Raw genomic sequence first — 26,071 nt, forward strand, 5'->3', positions numbered from 1 at the left:
TGTTTGGCATTTCTGACAAACGGAGAAATGCTGCTTGTGTAACCCTTCACTTGTACGGCCTGTATGGTAGCGGGGACTCCAGCGGGCGCACCACAGGTAAATTACTTCTGAGCTGAATGAAATTTTCAGCTGTCCTGGAGATTACTGTGACAGACGCTCTGTCAGTGCTGTGTCCAAAGCAAAAGATCATCTGCAGTCAAAACATTACAGGCACCATAGCTGGTCAATGTGGCAGTCAGGAGGGGACAGGCTAGAGCTACACAGGTCGCGCGACAAGAAAGCGTGCAGCTACACAGCGACATGTGTCGCTGAAAAGTCGCGCAGCACTTTTTGTAATGATAGCCAATGTTTGGACTTGCTGAGACTGCGAAGCGACAGTCGCACAAAAATGCAACTTGGATGGATTTTTTGTGACTTTCGCATCGCAGTCGCAATGTGACACCATTGGCTATCATTACAAAAAATGTTCCACGTATTTTCAGCGCCAAAAAGTGTCATGACCATGTAGCCCTAGCCATAAGAGATGGCTCTGGACCGCTGTGGTTACACTTCTTCCAGCTTGTCAGAACATGCATAAGTAAAGTGACATCCACAGCTCTGCAATATAATGTTATTATTGGAAATTCTCTCCCTAATTAATCATTGGTGCTGTCTGATAATTACACTCCAGCTGGGAATTCCTATGGGCTGCATAGCCTGGTGTCCATGGACAGACTGTAGGTCACTATTAGGGTACTTTCAAACTAGCGTTTTTCTTTTCCGGCATAGAGTTCCGTCACAGGGGCTCTATACCGGAAAATAACTGATCAGGATTATCCCCATGCATTCTGAATGGAGAGTAATCCGTTCAGGATGCATCAGGATGTCTTCAGTTCAGTCATTTTGACTGATCAGGCAAAAGAGAAAACCGTAGCATGCTACGGTTTTATCTCCGGCGAAAAAAACTGAAGACTTGCCTGGATGCCGGCATTTTTTCCCATAGGAATGTATTAGTGCCGGATCCGGCATTCAGAATACCGGATTGCCGGATCCGTCCTTCCGGTTTGCGCATGCGCAGACTGAAAAAAAGGTGAAAAAAATAAATGCCGGATCCGTTTTGCCGGATGACACCGGAAAGACGGATCTGGCATTTCAATGCATTTTTTCGACTGATCAGGCATTTTTAAGACTGATAAGGATCCTGATCAGTCTTACTAATGCTATCAGTTGGCATACGTTTTGCCTGATCCGGCAGGCAGTTCCGGCGACGGAACTGCTTGCCGGATCTCTCTGCCGCAAGTGTGAAAGTAGCCTTAGACTCTCTTCTCATCTGTGCCGTGGCTTACATCTATAATGAAATCTATAATGATCCATCGTACAGTGGATCTGAATGTGTGTGGATCTGCTGCTGGATAGCACTGTATGCAGCTGTCAAAAGGAAACCTTGATTGGACCCCCCACACACACACACACACTCCCCGATGGGTGCAGTTAGCACAGATGGGAACAAACCTAAATTTGACAATTTAGTTATTTTTTGAAACATTTCGAAAGCTAAAAACAATAGTTTGTTGAAGGTCCCGCATTGGACCTTTATGGCATTTCCACAGGATATGCCGTATATGTCTGATATATGTGGGTGCTAGCTCAGGAACCCCGCACCTATGTGGAGAACATGGGTCTATCTGGTGAGATCGTTGCCACATTTAGATGGCCGCTCATGTGCAGTTCTGTCCATTTACTTCTACTGGACCTACAGAAACTTAAAGGTGTTCTTCCATCACAGACAATGGGGGTGTATCACTAGGATATACCACCATTGTCTGATAGGTGGGGGTCCCACCTCTGGGACCCACATCTACACTGAAAACGGAGCGGGAAAAGGTGGTGGAGGCCCCCTGCACATGCACAGCCTCCCTCCATTCATTTCTGTGGGGCCGCCGAAAATAGCCGAGCGCTGACTCAGCTATTTCTGTCGGCCCCATAGAAATGAATGGGAGCAGTGGCCGCGCAAGCACGGTGCACTCCCATTGACTTGTATGGGGAGAGCGCTTGGCGGTGGCTGGACCCGCTCCGTTCTCGATATAGGTGCGGGTCCCAGAGGTGGGACCCCCACCTATCAGACAATGGGGGCATATCCTAGCGATATGCCACATTGTCTGTGATGGGAATACCCCTTTAAAGAAACAGTTGAGCAGCTGTGCCTGTCAGTTTCCATAAGGCCTCATGCGCAAAATCATATCCGTTTTAGGGTCTGCAAAACACGTATCACATCCATGTGCATGCTGACATATTTTTTTTTTACTCCTGTAGAAATGTCCTATCTGTCCTGTCTTTTTTGCGGGTCTGCGGAACGGACATACGGATACAGACAGCACACCATGTGCTGTCCGCATCTTTTGCAGCCTCATTGGAATGAATGGGTCTGTGTCCGATCCGCAAGAAATGCTGATTGGATAGGGACCTAACTCCCATAGAAGTGAATGGTGAGAGGCACGCACATTCTTGGCCTCATCTCCATTCATGCTCACCTTGGATGCGGCAGCCAGTGGACACCTCACTAGGTGGGTCTTGTTCTCCACATAGATGCATGTCCTAGAGGTGGAACCAACATTTATAGCATATCCAGTGGATACTCCTTAAATCTCTTCCATCAGTAACCCCCATCATGTATGCTAAGTTTCCGATTTATAAAGTGCTAATCGGTTTATGATTGGGGGGATCTTATCTCTGGGACCCAGAAAATGTAAGGGTGCCTGTTTGCCCCTGCAGTGCCTTGGTCACCCACTGTGCATAGACCTGCAGTGCAGCACCGCGCTCCACACCTGGGTGCAGTGAGAACTTAGAAGTGGGTGCAGCACTGCAACAGCTTTGCAACTCCTTAATTTCCATTATCGTCCCCAGAGGTTAGACCCACTCCGATCATAAAGTGATATGATATCCTATCGATATGCCCATGCATGGTACAGGCACACATCAATCTACGTTTCATGTCATAGCAATTCATGAAAGACAAGAATACGATGTCAGAGCAGATATTGAGATATTGCATGCCGTGCTGAAGCGCTCCACCAGGATGGCCAAGATATAGATCTGATTATATATATTGTGTCTTTACTATGGTAGAGAGCTCTCTACTGTTAAAAAACCTTAACTGCAATGGAATTGTTCTGCTGGACCGGTGGGATTATTTACTTAGAGCAGGAAACACATCAGAATGACATTACCCACTTGCCCTTTGTGGATGAGAGGTTAGAAACTAAAAGAAGCAGCTTCCTGTGTGAGAAATGAAATAGTATTTGTGTGACAGCTCGGGGCCGGACTGCCTGTTGTCTATTGTCTGTCTTGTGTTGTTTTTGCGCTGATTTGTCTGCACCTTTGTTACAGCTCACCTATACTGTACAAGCAATTATGTTAATGTCTAGGGGTTGAAATCTCAATAAATTACACATACGTCTTACGAGATATATTTGATGCTCAGCAGCGATTTACAGTAAAAATTTCCCTTGATTACTAAAATCAAATTGCATAGTTTGTACTAGTTTTGGTGTAGGAAGTTTACTACCCAGGACATGAAATATATTCACTGATAAATCCATATATAAGACTGTATTCCTATTTATCTGTTTGGCCACAAAGTTTTTTTTAAACTGAAAGCTGAGCTCTGATTGGTTGCAATGGACAACTAAAACGGATTATTGGACTTTGGCTCCATTTTCGTGGGCCACTCTGTACCTCTACAGAGAGGTTATTTGGACTGGTTTTCATCTGGTCCTGGTGGTCCCATATATATCTGTTCCTGTCTAGGAGGTGAGCTGGCATGTTGTAGGTGGGTTCAGACTGACAGAAGCCGGGGCAACATAAGTAGGCAGGGACAACACATGGAGGCGAAGACAGCAGAAGTAGGCGGGGCCAGCAATACTGTAGTGCATAACTAAATACCGCCCCTGCAGAACTAAGTACCGCCCCTGCAGAACTAAATACCACAAAAGTGCAGCAGAAAAATACTGCCGTCCACACCACAGTATGAAACTGTATCATCATCCTGAGAATGGCAGTACAGTTGAATTCAGGAGGGCCTTGCGGCTGCCGGACAGGTCCATAAGTGCCTGATGCTCCTACATTCATTTACTCTGAGAACATCAGATCTTTATGTACCTGGCTGGCGGTGATGAGGAGGCCTTGGGTGGCCCCTTGGTCATCAGCCCACTGGGAAATTTCCCTGTAGGGTCTATGGCCAGTCCGCCCCTGATTGGCATAAAGGTAAACTGGGCTGTTTTAGGACAATTATTTTAGGGATACATCATGAGAGGACGTATACTCTGTAGATTTTATGCAGCAGCAAAATCCGTACCGTGCGGTCATTTAGTACTGTAAGATGTTGCAGGATTGCGCAGATTTTACTTTCTGTGTTGAAAACAGTGAAAACCACCTAAACAGACATGCTGCGGTTTTAGGCTACATGCACATGACAGTGAAAATAAAGTCAGCTAAAAACTGACATTTTTAACGGACGTTTATTTCACTGATGCCTTTCTGAGAAACGGACGTTAAATATTGACCCATTCGATTGTATGGGGGCAGTCTGTGAAAAAGGGACAAGATAGAGCATGTTCTATTTTTTTACGTCTGTTTTTACTGACAGTCAAAAAAAAACTGCTGTGTGAATAACCCCATAGACTACCATTGGTCTTAAAACAGACGTGTGATGGCTGTTAAAAAAATGTACATCACATGTTGTGTGCGTGTAGCCTTAAAGTTTTCTTTGCAGTCATGTTATGGGCCTATTTTGTTGTGAATTGAGTTTTTTGTAAAATCTCTTTCACTTTGCTGCTACCGTATTGCACTATAGATTGTCCAAAGGCAGGTCCACTGTGGAAAGTCTTCAGCATATCCGCCCCATATGGGCCAGCATTCTGGGATGGGGCTGATGTCAAGGTGTTTTCAGCTGCTCTGCTCATATAGATGTCATGGGGAGTCTGTGTGTTCTGGCAGTATTCTTCTCTCAGCATATGGAATTAGTAGTTGTCCACAGCAAGCAAGACTTTGACCGTGCAGTTTTTGATGTGGCTTTTTTTCGTACAGTTCTCTGCCACATCACTAAGGCTACTTTCACACTGGCGTTTTGGTTTCCGTTTGTGAGATCCGTTCAGGGCTCTCACAAGCGGTCCAAAACGCATCAGTTTTTCCCTAATGCATTCTGAATGGATAAGGCTCCGTTCAGAATGCATCAGTTTGCCTCCGTTCAGTCTCCATTCCGCTCTGGAGGCGGACACCAAAACGCTGCTTGCAGCGTTTTGGTGTCCGTCTGACGAAGCGGAGCCAAACGGATCCGTCCTGGCACACAATGTAAGTCAATGGGGACGGATCTGTTTTCTCTGACACAATCTGGCACAATAGAATATGGATCCTTCTCCCAATAACTTTCAATGGTGTTCAAGACGGATCCGTCTTGGCTATGTTACAAATAATACAAACGGATCCGTTCATGACGGATGCATGCGGTTGTATTATTTTAACCGATCCGTTTTTGCCGATCCATGGCGGATCCGCACCAAACACGAGTGTGAAAGTAGCCTAACATGACAAACAGGCCTGCTAGATTTTTACACGAATGAAGCTTTTAGTTTGGAAGTATAGTATATATTCCTGTCACTAGACAAGCTGTTAGAAGATGAAATGCTTCTAAGGCCTCATGCACACAGTCGTTGTTTTGGTCCACATCCGCAGTTTTGGCGGCTCGGATGCGGACCCATTCACTTCAATAGGGCCGCAAAAGATGCGGACAGCACTCCGTTGCTCCGTTCCATGGCCCCGCAAAAAAAATATAACCCGTCCTAACCTGTCCGCTTTGCGGACAAGAATAGGCAGTTATATTAAAGGCTGTCCGTGCCGTTCCGCATCCTTGTTTTGCGGATCCGCGATTTGCGGACCGCAAAACACACCACGGTCGTGTGCATGTAGCCTTAAGGACAGAAAGTCATATAGGGGAGGATTGTAAAAAAACTACTGAACTCTGCTCTGATGGGTCCTTTTCCACAGGAGCTCGAAAAGTAAGAAACTGATAAGTAAATATTTATCATAGATAGATGTGAGATTTATAGATGGATAGATAGACATTAGATAATAGATAGATAGATAGATAGATAGATAGATAGATAATTAGAAAGATAGATAATAGATAGATAGATAGATAGATAGATAGATAATTAGAAAGATAGATATGACATAGATTGATAGATAGATAAATAGATAATGAATAGATAGATAGATACAAAAATAGCAAAAAGGCAGCACTCTCTGGTAGCAAATTTAACAAAATTTATTCACCGATGTAGGACGCGACGTTTCGGCTCTAGTACTGGAGCCGGAACGTTGCATCCTACATGGGTGAGTAAATTTTGTTAAATTTGCTACCAGAGAGTGCTGCCTTTTTGCTATTTTTGTATGTGTGGGTTATTGTCTAGTCCCATTGGGCTTGCACCTCATTTTGTACGCTGTTGTCTGGTGCTGCCATTTTCCTCTTTTTGATAGATAGATAGATAGATAGATAGGATATAGATAGATATTAGATAAATAGATAATTTGGACACAGGCTGTAACACTATAGAATAAAGTAGTCAGGAATTACTTTTACATTCAACGTCTCTTTTGGATCTACAATTTGTTGGTCTTTTATGTTTCAATTTTTCCATTTACTCCAACGGTATCACCAATAGTGTGAGATGATACCATCTGAATACCCGATCGCAGTGATTGGATGACATAGATATTAGAGAACCTTTGAGGCTGGAGCTGTGGCACTGCCCTCAGAGAGGCGCCTTCTACCTGTCACAGTAGTCAGGTCCCAGATCAGCGTTATAGCTGCTAACACTTGTTTGTGCTTTCCTTCAGAAACTCATCTTCTACTGTGGTCAGAATTAGGATCTGGAAGAGTGTTCTCCTGTGGTAACTGTCAGACGTCCGAAATCCAAAGTTTCCTGGTCGCGAGTCATTGGTTCGATGATTTGAACTGTATTTAGTAATGTCAGACACTGATTTAATGAAAACAGTAAGACCGCTCGAAAGGCAGCGGTTAATTTGAAGGGTGAACTGGAGGACTTCACTCTGTGTAATGGTGATTGGTAAAGTCACACATTTCCATACCATTAGGAGTTAATGGGTCATGTGACAGTTTCACAATATTTACTAGGAAGCATTAACCCTTTCACAGTCCTATACATAAAGTGGACAAAACTGTTTTGTCAGCCCTCCCTTGCTATTCCCCGTGACTACAGCGCCTGAATTAATGGATATAACTGCATGGAAAATATCACTGGTTGTCCCACAGCTTTGCCAATGTACATTTCCTAGACACATAACATTGGGATCAGTTGATCCTTTTCTCGGTCACATATTTTATTTACCGATTTTTATTCAGAACTTGGGGAATGCCAAGTATTGTTACACCTAGGAGGTTGTATGAGGCTTTATGACATTATTATACAAAGAAACCTTTGCTAAGAACATTCAGCCAAAAAATTGCTTTCCTATATTCACCCAAGAGGTTCATCTAAACTGTCCCTTGGTCATCAAAGGCACAAAATGACCTAAACGTATGTAAAACCAAACAAGGTAACATCACTAGATATTAAAAGCAATGCAAACCTTTTTACAGTATACGGCAGAGAAGGGACTATTGGTGCCCAAGAAAACGTTACCAAGCCACGTCCTAAAAACAGAATTTATTATTTCTCCGTACCACATCTATAGCTGGACGTTCTGCTCGACGTCCTACAGAAGCCAGTCATGGCTTGTGCAAGTCTTTGATTTTATTTGCTTTAAAAACGTAGCTTTCCAAAACTACTAAAACTAAAGAATATCCTGGACATGGATTAAATCCTAGTCCTTTACAGACCTCTCTCCAATAAAACGCCGCAGCCGTCTGTCTAAGCGTTGACATATCTGACGTGAAACACAGACTTGTGATTACCGTGTAACCTCTCTCACTCAAAGCCCCCGACAGCAGTATCATTGATACAAGAGAAGACACTTGTCATACTCTACATATCAGCATCATTCTATACGGTTTTCCTTCACATTCCTCCAGTAACTCAATATATCAGATATTACGCAGTAATTGCTAGATCAGGAGCAGTCACTGTCTGCCGGGTCCTGTGAAGCAGAATGTGCGATGTCAATTGTGGTTAGGCAATGAGCGGCCGGAGAGATGACAGCATAGTGTTGCTCACCAGCCTCGTTATATATACAGTACTGCCTTACCTCTCCCCCTCTATGGCATACGAGTGCAACATACAAAAAGAAACTATAAAAACCTTCCTAACTGCTACTGAGATAAGGGAGACAGATGACAATATGTTATTCACTGCAGACCTCGGTGCTCTAGATAATCTAGGGGTATAACATCTGCCAGTTTAAGCTCTAGGACTAAACACACACCTTGCTCATAGATAATGTGGAGCACGATCCATCTCATGGTTACACAATTTCTATAGTTGTAGTTGTTTATCTTGTAATACACGTCCCCTAAAGACCTATGATCCTGATAATACACCGGTCGTATAATGTACATGATGTCTACGGATTGTAACAGAAAATCTACGGCGAAGGTAAGTGCAATGGATCGTCTAGATATTTGCCATGGAGGTAACATTACACCCAACCCAACAAAAAGGCAACCAAAACTGCAAATGTGCAACTTAAGCAGCGTCGACACTTGAATTCACACAAACCCCTGATGAAGTTTGGTCCTCGAGTTTGCCTTTAAAAAAAAAAATTATAATCGCCATCTCTTTAGCTACTCGCTAAGGCGATATCATAAAAGCGTGATTTATTAACGACAATCCCTTGGCTTGGCTTGGACTCGTCCTCCTCTTCTGTCCCCATCTGAATTCCCCTTTTTTTTTTTTTTCTTCTTCTCCAAGTTGACTGTCCCACCTTGCTTCTGAAGTTGTCTCCTGATTGGTGTGCGCCCCCTCCCTTACGTCACTCAGAATGTGACGTTCAGTCTTCCTGTTTCCTCCAGCTGTGTCTTAAAGTAAATCTTGTTGTAGCGCGGAGCCTCAGCTGAGCTGTGCCTGCAGAACTAATACAATTACAGCCAGCCAAAGGAGAGAGAGCAGCACAAAAGATCTCTCCTCGCTCTGCTCCCTGCTTCTCCACACTCAGCCTCCTGTTTGTTCTCTGTCAGATTCACACACACGCGCGCACACACACACACACTCACACACATACGTACTCATACACCCTGTCCTTTAGTCATTCAGACACACACCAACATTCTCCTTCCCTTGTCAAATTGTACTATTCATCAGCAGATAGCCCAGGCTCCTTGCTTTTTTTCGCCGGCACACAGGATCACTTTCCTCTCTTTCACTGAGTAAGTATATAACCCTTCTGCCACCGGCTTATCCCAAAATAACTTCTGACCGCTAGATGCTTAAGGATTTTGCTATCTGAATAATTTCAAGGGATGGGAACTTTACAGAAATTCACTCGTCAGGGGAGGTGACTGGAGTAAGTGAAATTCTTGCCTTCTGTCTTCTTGTATTTAAGGCTATTTTATTGTATCTAGACTTGTTTTACGCTTTCTCTTTTCTGTGTTCTGTTTATGATATTTACGTAATTTCCAATGCTATATGCCTCATCAGTTCTTTGTTTCCTAAGTTCAAAAGCGATCTCTTATAGTGCTGTATGATTTGCTTGTTATTTGCATAGATTCGGACTTGTACTTCCCCTTTTTTTTTTTTTTTTGTCAACGCTTAAAATTTAAAGCTGCGTTCTAAGTTTTCTTCTTGGTCCAGTTTAAAATTAAGAAAAAAAATAATTCTGGTTTTTAGGCTGAGGTTTGCTAAAGCTGCTTGTTATTCATCATTGGTATATTAATTACACTTTGTGAATTGTTTGGTAGCGGGGACGATCGCCATCACTGGTAAACCAGGGGCCTGCGTTACAGGGCAGCCCCCCCCCCCCTCCAGACATCGCATAGGGTAAGGAGCTGCTTTGAAGTCCTTGGGAAAAGCCAGGGGTTGTTCCAAGAATGAATTTCACGTGTATAGCATTGTCTAGGGATGCTGTGGCTGAACAGCATATGTTTAAAGCTGCTCTGGTTCGTTCTGTAGCGAGAGAACTGCTGCCAGTGAGGGCGCTTTCCAGTCCTAGGTTGCACATGCTGCGCTTTAGTAGGGAACTGCTCAGTGCTGAATCTCAAGTCTTACTACTACTGTTCTCTTGTAGGAAGTTTAGCTTGCATGCACAACGCTTCTTCACCATCACTTGTCATCTCCCATGTGTGTGTCTGTGCGCCCCCTCTCTTCTTGTATGCCCATGTATTCCAGTATTATCTACTTATTTGATTTTCTCACACTCTTTAAAAATAGTTTTCATAGTGAGGATAAAATTCTCTTCAAGGCAGCTGATGACTAATTTGCTTTGATAGTGTTTTTTTTTTTTGCCTTTTTTTGACCCCCTCCCCTCCTTCTCTCTCTCTCTTCTCTGTCTGGAAAGCTATTGTAAAACCATAACAAAATGCGCATGGGCAACACAAGACAGGTGCGCTGTGTCAAGAGAGACAGGTGCAAGTTTTCGTTCAGCAGAGTCTTACCAGGCAACTATTATTGTTGAGTGGTTTATGAATTTATGGTCGCGAGATAAGGAGAACTGAGGACTTCAGGGACTTTCAAATTAGACTTGGTGAGATATTTCATGTCAGTCTTTATTTGCATACTAAGTACTGGGGCTGCATTATTAATGGTCCGGCTGATGGAAGGAAAATGTTGTTTTCTATCAATTGCACGTTTCTAAAAAATCAAGCCATATGTTCTGCTGTCGTGTGAAAAGTAGCTTTGTCGCAGAAAGTTTACGTTGACCCAAGGCGATTGTATCCGATTACTACATAGTTGTATATGGCGCTATGAATTAGATGTGTTAACATGTCCTTAGATCTGGCTGATTTGTTTTACTTTTTTATCAGGTTGTTATACTGTTTCCAATTCGTATCGTATTGTCGATGTACCATTTGTAGTGTTTATTTTACAGTAATTACTAAGCACAAAATATCTCTGTCTGTTACTTTGCTATTAGGGTACCATAGTTAGATGATTAAGATATCATGCACTTTGCTGACACAGCAGATACTTTGCTTTTAGTCTAGGTTAGTGCTTATGTTTTATACTTTTTGCAGCATTTATTAACCTTCTTTACATCCATGTGTAGATAGCTGAGCTCCGCACATGGTGTCTCCAAGACCCTGACTGTCCAGAACCTAAGGAGGAGGACTGTCATGTTTTCTAAGTCTACCTTTAAATGTTTGCTGTATTCCATCCCCTGAAATAGCAGCAGCTTATCTGTGTCAGTTCCACCTTTTACTTCTATGTCCTTTTGTACATTTAATACTTCTGCTTTTTATTAATCATCCATGGAGGAACTTTAGATATAAAGGTGTAAAATATCATGAAACAGAATAGGCATACAGTTCATTTTATGGCCGCTCTATATTCCACATGACACTAGATGGTAGAAGTTTCTGGGAAGTAACCCTTTTCTGCCCTTGGCGACCTAATAAGACGTATTTTTTCCACCCCTGTGCACTTCTGCCCGTACATGGGAGTGCCCGTATTAACAAAGTGTGGGAACCTCCAAATGTAGTATAGGATCCACCAGCTATTCTGGCCTTACAAAGTTTATCTAACTTAAGGCGAAATTTACTTTACTGCTCCGGTTTGTGAAAAGAGCATTGATCCTTTTTTGCTCCCAGATATTTGATGTACAGACACACACAACGTCTTAACCAAAATTATGAAATGATCATTTCCCAGTCCCGCTGAATTTTGCCATAGCTGTCATGCCCTATAACGTATCACTGGGATGACCAGAATTTAGCTGCCATGCACTAAAAGGAAAAAAAAAAAAATTATATTTTTTTAACGCCACTTTTTGAAGTTAATAAAATTCTGCAGCATTCTGAAAAGTTTCAATGTGGAAGTGAAACCTGAAACACATTAGATATAGCACAACTGAGTCTTATCGTAAATGAGCGTCTACCTTCTTATTAGGTGACAAATATATGTAATAATCAGCAGAAATATAAAGTTACACACACATATATATATATATATATATATATATATACACACACACATATCTATCTAATATCTATCTATCTATCTATCTATCTATCTATCTATCTAGTATTTCAGCTAGACCAGATCCAGTGTGTAGACAGCAAAATATTGGAAAAATTACCTGTTGAATCTGATACATAACTATTCCACCTTGTTATATAAAGGTACACCAAAAATACTGTACCGCCAAAAGGTGCAGGAATTAATCATTTTAACCCCTGTTAAATATGCTAAATCCATTTTCATTCCACGGCTTGTGTTATAATGACAATTGCCTGGAATACGAAAGTTCGCAAACTACTGTTCAGCAACTCAGTTTTTTTTTTTACTTGAAAAAACTATTTTTAAAAATATGCAAAATTTGAATTATTTTCATAATGTTTACTCCTATTAAACCATGGTTAGCATTTATGAATAAGACATCCCCTATAGTGATGTATTTTAGCTTTTTTGTCACTCTTTATATTACCTTTATAAAACTTTGCATCCAGTGATTTACAAAATACCAGGACAATAATGTGGACACCACAAAAAAATAAAATAAATAGAAACTAAAAAAAGAAGTTGACAAATATTCTGCGTAAACTCTAATGACAACGCAATCATTTGTCATTTAGAAGCTTGATAACAGTATTTTGGCTTCTTTGATTGTCTTAATTTAACAGATTTGGTTGGTATCAAAATTAACATTTTTCAAGAGACACTGACAAATGACAAGTAGTTAAAACGGTACAATTTATCTCTGGCCAGCAGCTGTAAAACCTGAACAAAACAAGCAGTTAAACCATCTCACCCATTTAAACACTTTTATTAATTATTGCTTTCATCTTTTTTTTCCAACCTGGGTTAGTCTAAGCAAATTGAATATCATGGTCACTTGCCAATATTGTGTGTTAGTATGGCATGAGACATACAGTACAAAGTTGAACACATATGTTATATGTTGTGTGTATATATATATATATATAGCTACTAGTGCTCATTTATAACATATCAGTGGGGATAGTAATTTCCATAATATTTCAGAATACAGACACATATAAGACACATTTAAGAGAGTCAACTTTTTAATGAATAAATGAATTCTCTCGCTTTCTCTCTCACTCTCACTCTCTCTCTCTCTCTCTCTCTCTCTCTCTGACTCTCGCTCTCTGTCTCTCACTATACATATATATATATATATATATATATATATATATTAGTATACACATGGTATCTGTACAGATTTAAGCTTAGGCCTTTCTTCACAGAGACCACCTTTACTCGGAAATGCAGGTTTACCTAATCCCGTTTCCAGTTATCTCTTTCATAACGATTTATCTTTCGACCCAGATTAACATCCCAGTTGATATACTCTGCGTGTACAATACACAAATAGTTTTGTTAGCAAACTACAGGGCTACTACAACCCCCATTAGTTTATTTCAATTCTACCTGCATTTGAACCATATTTCGTAGGCCCTTGCTGACGACTGTCTTGATCTTGATGGTTTTGTCATGCTTAAATTATGCTTATTTGCATGAATAGTCATCCTTTAAAACTAGCCACAGATGTAGTCCTAGTGAGCACGTAGATGTTTTTACAGGTGAACCGAAAGAGATGGGACCAATTCCAAAAAGTCTGCAGGCTGCCTTTGGCAATATACCCTATAATTGCTAAGATCTGCTCTGTTAAGCAAATGCATAGTTTAATATTAGATAAATGCGCGATGCAAAAAATTGTTTAATAAAAAATTTTTTTTTGCTAAGCACAATTTTATATCTCAGGTAAGAGCTAGACAGAGAGGATGAAAACAGTCAAGGATGTCTGCTAGTGCAACGTCACAAGTTCATCAGTCTCAAGTTACTTTAGTTGAGTCTTGTGCTCCACATTGTGTGTTATCTTTCTTCAACTTTATTCCAAAGGAAAGCATGACTGAAGAAGTAAGAACATCTTCCTTTCTCACAACTATGTCTGTGTCATTGTCCTGCGTGTATTTTTCTGCAATATCCAGGAATTATGCGGTCTTTTAACAAAATGATGGACAAATATGATGTCACTTGGCATCTGTAGCACAATTTGGGAATGAGAGAGGAATCGTGTTTCCCATAAACCTATGCACAAGGTCTAGAGACTATAAAGATGTTTTACATTAACAACAGGAAATATACGCAGTTAACACTAATGCTAATACATAGCTGTGAATGGGCAATGCTATCTTTGCAGTCATTCTCAATATACTACTTGCTTGTGCATTATGTGTGTACTGGTTCATTATTACACTAGAGGCTGATAAAGAATAACATTTTAACAGTGTTTGAGGATTTTGAAGCCGCACAAAGTTAAAATTTCAAAGAAGTTTAAATCAGAAGTAGAATTTTTTTCATTTCTAATTTCTATGAACAGTGTCCTTCGATTATGCTTAAATTTTACAGTGAAACAAATGCTTAGGCACCAATATGTCGTAAACGGCTCGGTGGCCTCAAGTATACTTTTTACGGAAATGAAATATCTAAATCCTTCAATATCTTTAGTGCTTTGGACACTGAAATGCGTTGTGCATCTCTAGTTATTTCTATCTTACTAAACGGCTTACATCTTCTCCTCCATCTTCCTTTGTAATATCTAAATGTAATCAATTGGTTATCTGTGGCCGGATTGCTATAAACTACTCTTTCTTTAGGAGATAAAACTGTATCTATTTAAGCAGTTTTGTGTTCAAGAATCATATTACTAGTGCCTAAGCAGTTTTTTATTTTGTGTTCGTGTATTTTTTTTATTTTTTTCTTAAATCTTAATCCATCTTAAACCATTGAGGCAGAAATATTTAAAAATGTTTCATTTTAAGCAGAGTGCATAATAAATTGCAATAATTGTAATGTGCCATAAATCCCACAGCCTATGCATTTTGCATTTTATTCAGGATTGAGGTCAGGAAATTTGGAGAAATTTAAAGAAAATGATTCATCAGTCCTTTTGTTCTGTTGGCCAGGGTCCCAGGATTCTCGAGCTGTGCCCAGCTGACAAGCTTTTGAAGATGGCACAATAACACTCCAGTGATGCCTGACCATGACAGCGCAGCCCTCTTAAGCAGGCAGACCAAGAGAAGAAGAGTTGACATTGGAGTGAAAAGGACTGTAGGGACAGCATCTGCATTTTTTGCTAAAGCAAGAGCATCATTTTTCAGTGCCATGAATCCCCAAGGTGGAGACCAGGATGTTGAGTATTCAGTGGTGCAGCATGCAGATGGGGAAAAGTCGAATGTACTCCGCAAGCTGCTAAAGAGGGCGAACTCCTATGAAGATGCAATGATGCCTTTTCCAGGAGCAACCATCATTTCCCAGCTGTTGAAAAATAACATGAACAAAAATGGTGGCACAGAGCCCAGTTTCCAAGCCAGTGGGCTCTCCAGCACAGGCTCAGAGATACATCAGGAGGATGTGTGCAGCAACTCTTCAAGAGACAGCCCCCAAGAGTGTCTTTCCCCTTTTGGCAGGCCTTCGATGAGAGAGTTTGAATTAGATCGGTTGTGTGATGAACACCTGAGAGCAAAGCGTGCCCGGGTTGAAAATATAATCAGAGGTATGAGCCATTCCCCAAATGTGTCAATGAGGGGCAATGAAAATGAAAGAGAGGGAGCCCCCCGGTCCATAAGTCCCCGAGAAAGCTATAGAGAGAACAAGCGCAAGCAAAAACTGCCGCAGCAGCAGCAGCAGAGTTTCCAGCAGCTGGTTTCAGCTAGGAAAGAGCAGAAGCGAGAGGAGCGCAGACAGCTGAAACAGCAGCTGGAGGACATGCAGAAACAGCTGCGCCAGCTGCAGGAAAAGTTCTACCAGATCTATGATAGCACTGATTCTGAGAATAATGAAGATGGCAACTTCTCCGAAGACAGTATGCACTCTGAAATGGTACATGGTAGAGCCAGGGATTCTGTGGGCAGGTCTGACAATGAAATGTTTGATTTAGATCCCGGACAGTTCATTGACCGTGCACGAGCCCTTATCAGGGAGCACGACATGGCACCAGGTAATCAACAAAAAAGAGAAGGACCTAAAGACAAAGATCATTTACATAGCATTTTCCACCCAGAAGGCAAACATCTGGCAGAAACACTGAAGCAAGAACTGAATACTGCCATGTCCCAGGTCGTGGACACGGTGGTAAAGGTCTTTTCTGCTAAACCCATACGTCAACTTCCTCAGGTCTTCCCACCCCTTCAGATTCCTCAGGCAAGATTTGCAATCAATGGAGAAAACCATAATTTCCACACCACCAACCAGCGTCTGCAGTGCTTTGGCGATGTCATCATTCCAAATCCCTTGGACGCATTTGGTGGCGTTCAGTTGCCTAGCTCCACAGACCAAACTGAAGCACTGCCCCTAGTTGTACGAAAAAATTCTAATGACCAGCCTGCCCCTGGACCTCCACCTAGCCACCATCCTTCACTACATCAGTCTCCTCTCTCTGCAGCTGCCAGCTTTTCCTCCTCTTCTTTTCGTCACCCATTCCCTCTTCCACTCATGGCATACCCATTTCAAAACCCATTGGGTGCCCCTTCATCAGCCTTTCAATCAAAAGACAGATCATCCCCAGAATCCCTAGACTTGACTAGAGAGACCACCAGTTTAAGGACCAAGATGTCATCCCACCATATGAACCATCATCCATGCTCTCCAGCCCACCCACCAAGCTCAACGGAAGGCCTGTCGCTGTCTTTCATCAAATCAGAGTGTGGAGACCTGCAAGATATGTCTGACATTTCACCTTACTCTGGAAGTGCAATATCCTTTTTAAAGAATTTTCTAAGAAGGTTATAGAGATTTTAACTTGTTTCATTTTTAGACTTTTTAGCGCAATATCCTTTATATTTTGGCTTAGAATGCGAGAGCTTAGGGTACTTTCACACTAGCGTTTTTGTTTTCCGGTATTGAGCTCCGTCACAGGGGCTCAATACCGGAAAAAAACTGATCAGTTTTATCCCCATTCATTCTGAATGGAGAGTAATCCGTTCAGGATGCATCAGTTCAGTCCCTTTTAAGTTTTTTGGACGGAGAAAATACCGCAGGTTTTATCTTCGGCCAAAAATACTGAACACTTGGGAATGCCGGATCCGGCATTAATTTACATTGAAGTGTATTAGTGCCGGCATTAAGTGTTCAAAACGGAACTGGCTTTTCAGTCTGCGCATGCGCAGACCTTTAAAAATGCAAAAAAAAATTAATACCGGATCCGTTTTTACAGATTACACTGGAGAGATGGATCCGGTATTTCAATGCATTTGTCAGACGGATCCGCATCCGGATCCGTCTGACAAATGCCATCAATTTGCGTCCGGATTGCCGGATCCGGCGGTCAGTTCCGGCGACGGAACTGCCTGCCGGAATCCTCTGCCGCAAGTGTGAAAGTACCCTAAAGAAATTAAACTAACTTCATGAAATATTAGGAAATGAATAAACAATCCTCCGCTGCTTCAGAGCTGTCTCCTGCCGACCTTTACTTATTTTCCTACACCTATGATGTCCCGTATGTTCATGTGACCGCTGCAGCCAGTCACTGGTGATAAAATCACCCCTGAGGCCAGTGATTGGATGCAGTAGGGCACATCATCAGGGCAGGAAAATAAATAAAAGATTACCAATTTCTGGTGGGGACCAATGGGAGCATCGTTGCTGCAGTGGTGGGGGATTTAACCAAGTGATGTTTTTTATTTTATAACATTTCATGCAGATAATTTAATTTCTTAAACTTTTAATTTATAAAATGATAATGTAAATAGGAACATAGGTGTAAAAAAGTTATGTGATGGTCAAAGACAATGGGGGAGACTTATCAAACTGGTGTAAAGTAGAACTGGCCTAGTTGCCCCTAGCAACCAATCAGATTCCACCTTTCATTTTACAAAGGAGCTGTGAAAAATAAAAGGTGGAATCTGATTGGTTGCTATCAGCAACGAAGCCAGTTCTACTTTACACCAGTTTGATAAATCTTCCCCAATATATATATATATATATTGGGATAATACATTGTTAAGGTACCAAGCTTCATTAATACCGCTATAATGGGTACCTCAAATATAAACCTGATTCATAGTAATATCTAGCACATGCTGTATATGTGTAAAAGTACAGGGCATAATATATAAGAACAAACATATATGAAGGGGTCTGATATTTTATCCCAGTTTAATAAGCCCCAAATATACTTTACATTTACTGTAGTATTTATTACATATCCTTGTCATGGTTAGCAGAGTCATCCCCATAGAGGTGTATATGGACCCAGGGCATACATACAGATCGGTGGACACCCTGATCTCATATACAGTACAAGCTAAGAGATACTTTCTCTGTCTGCAGCCAAACTCTCCATAATCTGTTAAGAGAAACTTAACATATACTGTACACCAGACATAAGACTTCATGAGACGTGTGTATAAAATATTTGAAATATATGACTACCTAAATATATGGCATCATCCGTCATTTCGACTTCATTATTTTTACTCTCAAGGGGGAGAATTTAGCATAAAGGTTATATTTTAGGTCAGTTTTGCAGTAATCTGCGTTGGAGTACTCTGCACCAAATTTATTAAATGCCAAATGGTGATTTAAATTTTTTTTTTAAGCCTAACGCTTCTGTCTAGAAATGTTACTCCAGTTTTCCTACTCCGCCCTTGCACTGGAGTTTGTAACATTTTCTGCAACTTTTTAAAGAATTCTCAGTAATAAATCTGGAGTGAAGCTAACTAAGCCTACTTTACCACCCAGTTGTCAAAACTGGAGCGAGTGGTGTAAAAATGTAAAAAATTTGGTGCAGGGGACCCCAAAAAGCCGCAAAGTATAGATTGTGAGACTTTCTGAAGCCAGAATTATCAAGTGCAGGCGTGATCATTCCCCCCACACATAGATTTTTAATATTATATTGTATACTTAAAGAAGGATTATATTTTTTATTCAGAGCCTTAACACTTGAGGTTAGATTTGTATCAGTATGGAATTTGATGTCATCATTTAATGATAACCTTGCATACCGATAGTTTCTGCATGTCACTGAATAGAATGAGGAGGAGGGTGAAATAACTGCAAAAACCCAACTAGCGAAAGACGTAGAGAACATTTCTTTATTATTTCCGAAGATTCATTCTTTTTCGAGACAGATTGTTAGATAACGAGGGTTCATGAGTGTATGGAGGTGTGATACATATTGTTCTAATGCTGTTACACGTCATATGTAGGGTCTTGTACAGCGGACGTACTCCACCGTGCATCTGCCTTTAGGCTTCTTTTTTGAGTGTCTGGCCGTTATGTGTCCTCAGTCAATGGCTGGACTCATTCACTGCACCACAAGCTCAAAGATAACTGGTTTATACCTGGCATAATGGTCATTTTATTAGCAAATTCTCCTTTCTTCAAAGCCAGTGATGTTGGCAAGATGAAGCAGCTATGTGTGGAAGCTGTCGACTGAAGGCTCAGTATGGTCGGCCAGACAAAAGTGGAAATAAATTCAAGAATTACGCCATAAGTCCTGTATAAACTCTTCTAAAAATGCTTGAGCCCAAAGAGGTCACAAGGGGGCAGATGTATAAAAAGTTTCTGCCATTTCTTTAGGGTTTTTATTGACCAAAATGGTGCAGTTACTTTAGGTTTGTCAAAAATGCTACTTTGGGGCAAAGAACTGCTCCTTTCAAAACTCATCTTCAGTGCACGACCGGTCTGCACAAGACATGGTAGTTTGTCAGCTTTTTGGCACAGATAATGATTGGTGAACATTTGCCACAAATTAGACCACAACCCAAACTAGAAACTGTTAGCCATAAGGAACGCATGTAAAAAAAAGGCATCCAGCTAAGTTATTCATATGGTGCATGTGCTAAAAAACTGCCTGTGTCAATAAATGTGCCCGTCCATGGTTTTCTTTAAGATGCAATATTTGGGAAATGCATTAGGACCAGTATAAGCCCCCAATTTACTTTCCTTCGCCAAATTAGCTGGAGCAAAACTGATAGACTTTGTCATGCCTAGTGCAGGGATTCATAGCATACCAAATAGAAGTCATTAGGATTTCATGTAAGGCAATATCCTAATATTTACAGGGGTTTCTCATAGTATCAGTAGGACATGTGGCCGATGGTATCGCACCACTGGGATCACCACTGTTCCCGAGAGCAAGACAATTTTGGTCCCAGTCGTGGAGAAAAACCCACCATTGCTGGAGCAGAAAACCACCTAATTAGGGTTTATACACTTGGGGTGGATTCGAAAGAAATAAGAAATATAGAGGAAGGACTTATGCTTCTTCATGCTGGATCCACTTCTGGCTTTGGCCTTAAGAAACTGTATTAAAAGCAGATGTCTCTAGGGAGCGCTGACCAAGCAGAAGTCCCATTCTAAATTCAGCACCGTCTCAAGACAGGACCTGATCCAGGTATCTGAGAATAATACTTAGGATACGTCCACACGGGACTGAAATGCAGTGGGTTTTCATGTGTGGCAAATCTGCAGTGTTTTAGAGTCCCAGCAATGTGGATGAGATTTTAAGGAATCTTAGGCCTCTTTCACACGGGCGTCCAGATTTGCTCCGGATGCGTCGCGTGTGCATTGCGAGAAAACCGCTCGAGTATGCACGCAATTGCAGTCAGTTTTGACTGCGATTGCGTTCCGATCTTAAGTTTTTTCCACGCGAGTGCAATGCCTTTTGCACGCGCGTGAGAAAAAAATGAATTTGGTACCCAGACCCGAACCCGGACTTCTTAACTGATGTTCGGGTTTGGGTTCGGTGTTCTGTAGATTTTATTATTTTCCCTTATAACATGGTTATAAAGGAAAATAATAGCATGCTTACTAAAATGTTGCTTGAGGGGTTAAAAAATAAATAAATAAATTAACTCACCTCATTCACTTGTTCGTGCAGCCGGCATCGTTTTCTATCTACTTCTTCTTTCAGGACCTGCAAAAGGACCTTTGATGACGTAATCGCGCTCACCACGTGGCGAGCGTGGTGACGTCAGCGCAGGTCCTGCGCAAACAAGTGGATGAGGTGAGTTAATTTTTATTCTATTTTTTAACCCCTCAAGCAACATTTTAGAAAGCATTCTGTATTAAGAATGCTATTATTTTTCTTTATAACCATGTTATAAGGGAAAATAATACAGTAAATTGACTTTTATCAATTTACTAACATCATCTCCTAGCAACCATGCGTGAAAAACACAGAATATAGAACATGCTGCGATTGTCACACAAGTGATGCGTGAAAATCACCGCTCATCTGAACAGCCCCATTGAAGTGAATGGGACCGGATTCAGTGGGGGTGCAATGCGTTCACCTCACGGATTGCACCCGCACAGAATTCTCGCCCGTGTGAAAGGGGCCTTACCCACGCGCCATGAAAAAAAATTCCACAGCATAAGTTGACCGGCAGTAAGGATTTTACCTCCGCAGCATGTCAGTTTATGCTGCGAATTTCCCCCCCTTACCGTGGATTTGTCATTGATATTTCCATTGCAAATTATGTCCTTTGTGGATGCACCCTAAGGGTTGTTTCTTCGAAATGATCCCTAGCATTGGGTTTATACATAGATGCCAGTGGCGTCCACGTACAATATTACAAAAAGGGGGCTTTTTAATCATTCCATATAGATCTAATAATGACAACGAAGCCATCCTTCTTGGACGCGGGGCGTCCATTGTTGTCACAGTTTTTGCTAATGTTTTTTCCACTTTCTCATGAACAAATTTGGAAAACCTAAGTATAGCGTCCCACGAGGATGATTTGCAGCTTACGATGCCAATAATACCCATTGAGAGACAATACACTGAAGATACCAGCGCCTCCGGGGGTTGGATCCCACACTGAAGTGGCTCTGTGTTCTCCAGCCTCTATTTAGACAGCGTCTCTGTCATCCATCCTTAATATTACATAAACCCCCTAACAGAAGGAAGCACAGAGCCGTTGTGCTCAGTAGGTAGGCTGGCGAGAGTCGTGTGCCCGACGTAGGCAGCGTCAAGCAGCTTTCCTCAAAAAAAGGAGAATAAAATCCTACGCTGCTATAGAGGAAGTATGAGTCAAGTCCACAGATGACTCTCATCGTCTTCAGGAGGTTAATTATTGCAGAAAAAAAGGATGCCATGTTTGTGTTCTCAGGACGCAGGTAGTGATTTGTTAGCACTATATAAAGTTCCCTTGTACCGGCAGAAGTCTGCTGTGCCCGCTCGGTGCAGCTGCCTGCTATGCATGATTAACCTCTGTTCAGCTTTACATAGAAATCTTTTGTCCTTACGTACACAAAGCAAATTATTTTAGAAAGCCACCGAGCACAATGAAATACAAAATTCAGCTGCGGTAAGGCTACCAAATAGCAGTCTGCGCAGTCGCCATTGTGTAGGGTTCTTGGTTGCAGATCTCCCCCATGCAGAAATATTGATATTGAAACAGTTGATTTTTTTTCTTGTACAAGAAAACAAAAAACAACAATTTTATAGCTGAGTTACTATTTGTCTCATAGTGATTAGATATGATGGCGGAAGCATTCACATCAGTGCAGTCAGGAGCCTAGCAGTTGTACCCTGGTATCTGAGGGGCCCAAAGGCCCTGTGCTGGATAAGACACCAGTATTCTAAATGCCACATGGTGGGGGGAAGGATTGAGATAGATTTTGCATTAAGGCCCAGGAACCTCTTAGTGACCACTAATACGCCTTTTTACGGCCATAAACAAAGGGGTTCTAGCGTTATAACTCTTGGAATGCTATTTTTTTTTAAATGTGCATCACTAAGGGGTTATCCCATGATTAATGTAAACAATGAAAATCCGATATTATATAGTACACGATAATATCTTTCTAGAAAACTTAGAACCAGCCCTGTACCTCACATGGATCTAGAGATCTTCCCATTCATTGATGCAATAGTTCTGCCAGATTTATTTCAAGCTGGCAACTTAGGGAACGTGCAATGACGTATATAGAAAGGAAGATAGATAGATAGATAGATAGATAGATAGATGATAGATAGATATTAGATAGATAGATAGATAGATAGATAGATAGATAGATAGATAGATATGAGATAGATAGATAGATAGATAGATAGATATGAGATAGATAGATAGATAGATAGATAGATAGATAGATAGATAGATAGATAGATAGATAGATATGAGATAGATGGATAGATATTAGATAGATGGATGATAGAAAGGAGATAGATAGGAGATAGAGAGATAGATAGTTCCCTGTACAGTTAGATATGCACAGAAAAAAGTGAAGGGGATGAAGCACTTTCACCAGCGCTGCTGCCTCTTCATTCTTAGGATCAGTAGGGGTCCCAGACATCAAACCCCCACAATCATAAAGTAATGGCATATCCTAGTGATATAACGTCACCTTAGAAGATGAAAATAACACTTTAAGATGTCAAAAAGTGATAGCATTACTGCCTTTCCTCTTTTACAGATGTAGCAGTGCTGAAGTTGTCATTTAGTGCAAATAACTGTGCTGTCTATGTGCACCCTCTGTAGTTTTTTATAGGGCTGCGTGCAGACAGTCAGCATTATCTCAAGTGTCATTACACTATCCAAATGAGCGGGGGCGAGATATTTGTGTTACAGGTGTCTGAGTAAGATGCCAGGCGGCAGGTGTTCCTACCCAGACCTTACATTGGTAAGTCTTCTTGCTGTTAATTATCCTGTATCACTATAGTATAACGTAGAAAGTCCACCGACGGTAATGTCACAGGGTGGTACGGAGGGCAGACCGTATGTGTTTGCGGATCTGCAAAAAAAAACGGGTGACTTTCCGTATGGCATCCATTTTTTTTGCGGATCCATTGTAATAATGCCTATCCTTGTCCGCAAACTAGAAAAAAATGACATGCACTATTTTTTTTGCGGAGCAACGTAACGGACATACTGATGCGGACAGCACACGGTGTGCTGTCCGCGTTTTTTGCGGACCCATTGAAATTAATGGGTCCGCATCCTATCCGCAAAAAAAAAACAGAACGGACACGGAAACAAAATACGGTCGTGTGCATGAGGCCTAAGGGTCAGTTTTCCATAATCATTATTTTAAATGAAAATATATTACAGTGAGGAGCCTATACAGTAGATAAGACATAGTCTCCATGGTGTGGACCTTTAAAAATGCTGCATGTGCCCTGAATATTGCAGATGAGTGTGATCGGTGTGATACGATATCAGAGGGAAAAGGGCACATCACGTCATCAGATTGAGGGGGATAAGCTTGGCAGTAGGGATAGATAATAAAAGCAAGTTCTGGAAAATCAGTGCAAAAAATGACGAATGAAAAACAAGGGCATCTTCTAAAAATAAAGTCATGTACAGTATAGTGATAACCATGTGCTGCGTACCGGGCTCCGTTATAATCTGATGAGCATGTAGACAGGACTTGTACATCCTGATGCTCGGAGAATATGAAAATACATGTTTCCGTTCACACACGGCTTGTGTAGCATTTGCTGCTTGCATTGCTTCAGGTGTTGGTGGAGAAAAATGATGCAAATATCCATGTACCTTGTTCTATACAAGTAGTTCTAGTTACACGTCCCAGCGCTTCTAATGCCCAGGCCCAATTATGTGTGCACGTAAAGAAAGGCATACGGATTCCATGAGCAAATTATTGAGGCCCATCCCATTACATGTCACATGGCGAAGATATTCTCCTCCAGAAGCATTATTTATGGTGGCACATGCAGAACATTTGGGAATCTGTGCGTCACCTTGCTGGCTTCATGTTCTTGGTGTCACACACAGCTTTTCGCTTAGTTTTGTGGCGTTTAGGTAAAGTTTTCTACCTCCATTGAATTCAAGAAAACTACGGCATAAAAAACTGTAAAAACATAGTCAATGTCTATTTCCTGCTTCTCAGCAAAGCCATGGCTGTGGATTGAGAAAAAGCTGCGACCAACAATGGCACGTTTTTATGCAGTGCTTCTTAGTGAATACTGTCAGCAAACTGTAGGTTGTCTAAATGCTGCGGAGTATAGAGTCAGATGTAGATTGTCTACAAGTCCGGTAATAGGCTGCGTGGAATATTAAATGCCTACTTACCTGTACTTTAGGGCTCATGCACATGAACATATTATCTTTCCGTATCCGTTCCGTTTTTTTTTTTTTTTTACTGTATGCGGAACCATTCATTTCAATGGGTCCGCAAAAAAAACGGAAGTTACTCTGTGTGCATTCTATTTCCATAGGTCCGTTCCGCAAAAAAATAGGATGTCCTACATTACGGACAAGGATAGGACTGTTCTATTAGGGGTCAGCTGTTCCGTTCCACAAAATACGGACGTCATCCGTATTTTTTGCAGACCGCAAAATACATACGGCCATGTGCATGAGCCCTTAGTCTGATGAATGAGGAGAAGTGGTACTTTACCTTCTGTGGAGCCTTGTTCAGGAAGCTTCACAATGGCCACAGAGCACCCTGCTCCCCCTTACCGCAAAGACTGTGTGCGACCTCAACAATGCCGCATTGGGCGCGGGACTCATTCTCCCATAAAAGCTTACCTTTGTAAGAGTATATTCACACGTTCCGAGGAGCTTCAAAAACTCCATTCAGGAACAGATAACAGGTGAAGGACAGAGGTGGATCCAGAGAAGACCCTCATGCCAGTAACAAAGCAGGTTACAAATCTTTTCTCATCTAAATTTACTTTTGACTAGCTCCTTCCAGGGCTGTAAGGCTGAGTTCACACGGGCGAGTATTCCGCGCGGGTGCAATGCGTGAGGTGAACGCATTGCACCCGCACTGAATCCTGACCCATTCATTTCTATGGGGCTGTGCACATGAGCTGTGATTTTCACACATCACTTATGCGTTGCGTGAAAATCGCGGCATGCTCTATATTGTGCGTTTTCCACGCAACACAGGCCCCATAGAAGTTAATGGGGCTGCATGAAAATCGATTTTCACGCACGGTTGCTAGGAGACGATCGGGATGGAGACCCGATCATTATTATTTTCCCTTA

General features: G+C 41.6%; 1 protein-coding gene across 3 annotated transcripts in view; it reads left to right on the top strand.

Moving 5' to 3' along the window:
- Positions 1 to 7,279: 7,279 nt before the first annotated feature.
- The window catches only part of PROX1 (prospero homeobox 1), a 79,575-nt gene continuing 60,783 nt past the window's right edge, over positions 7,280 to 26,071 (top strand). Inside the window, exons 1-2 of one of the 3 annotated variants that reach the window (XM_040430421.1) lie at positions 7,280 to 9,495; positions 15,074 to 16,862. In XM_040430421.1, coding sequence (XP_040286355.1) covers positions 15,141 to 16,862 — 1,722 coding nt within the window. In that variant the 5' untranslated portion in view covers positions 7,280 to 9,495; positions 15,074 to 15,140. The remainder of the gene's footprint in view (positions 9,496 to 15,073; positions 16,863 to 26,071) is intronic. The other 2 variants (XM_040430423.1, XM_040430422.1) reach the window with 2 other exon arrangements.

The sequence above is a fragment of the Bufo bufo genome, chromosome 4 (genome assembly GCF_905171765.1).
Source record: "Bufo bufo chromosome 4, aBufBuf1.1, whole genome shotgun sequence".
Classification (NCBI taxonomy): Eukaryota; Metazoa; Chordata; class Amphibia; order Anura; family Bufonidae; genus Bufo; species Bufo bufo.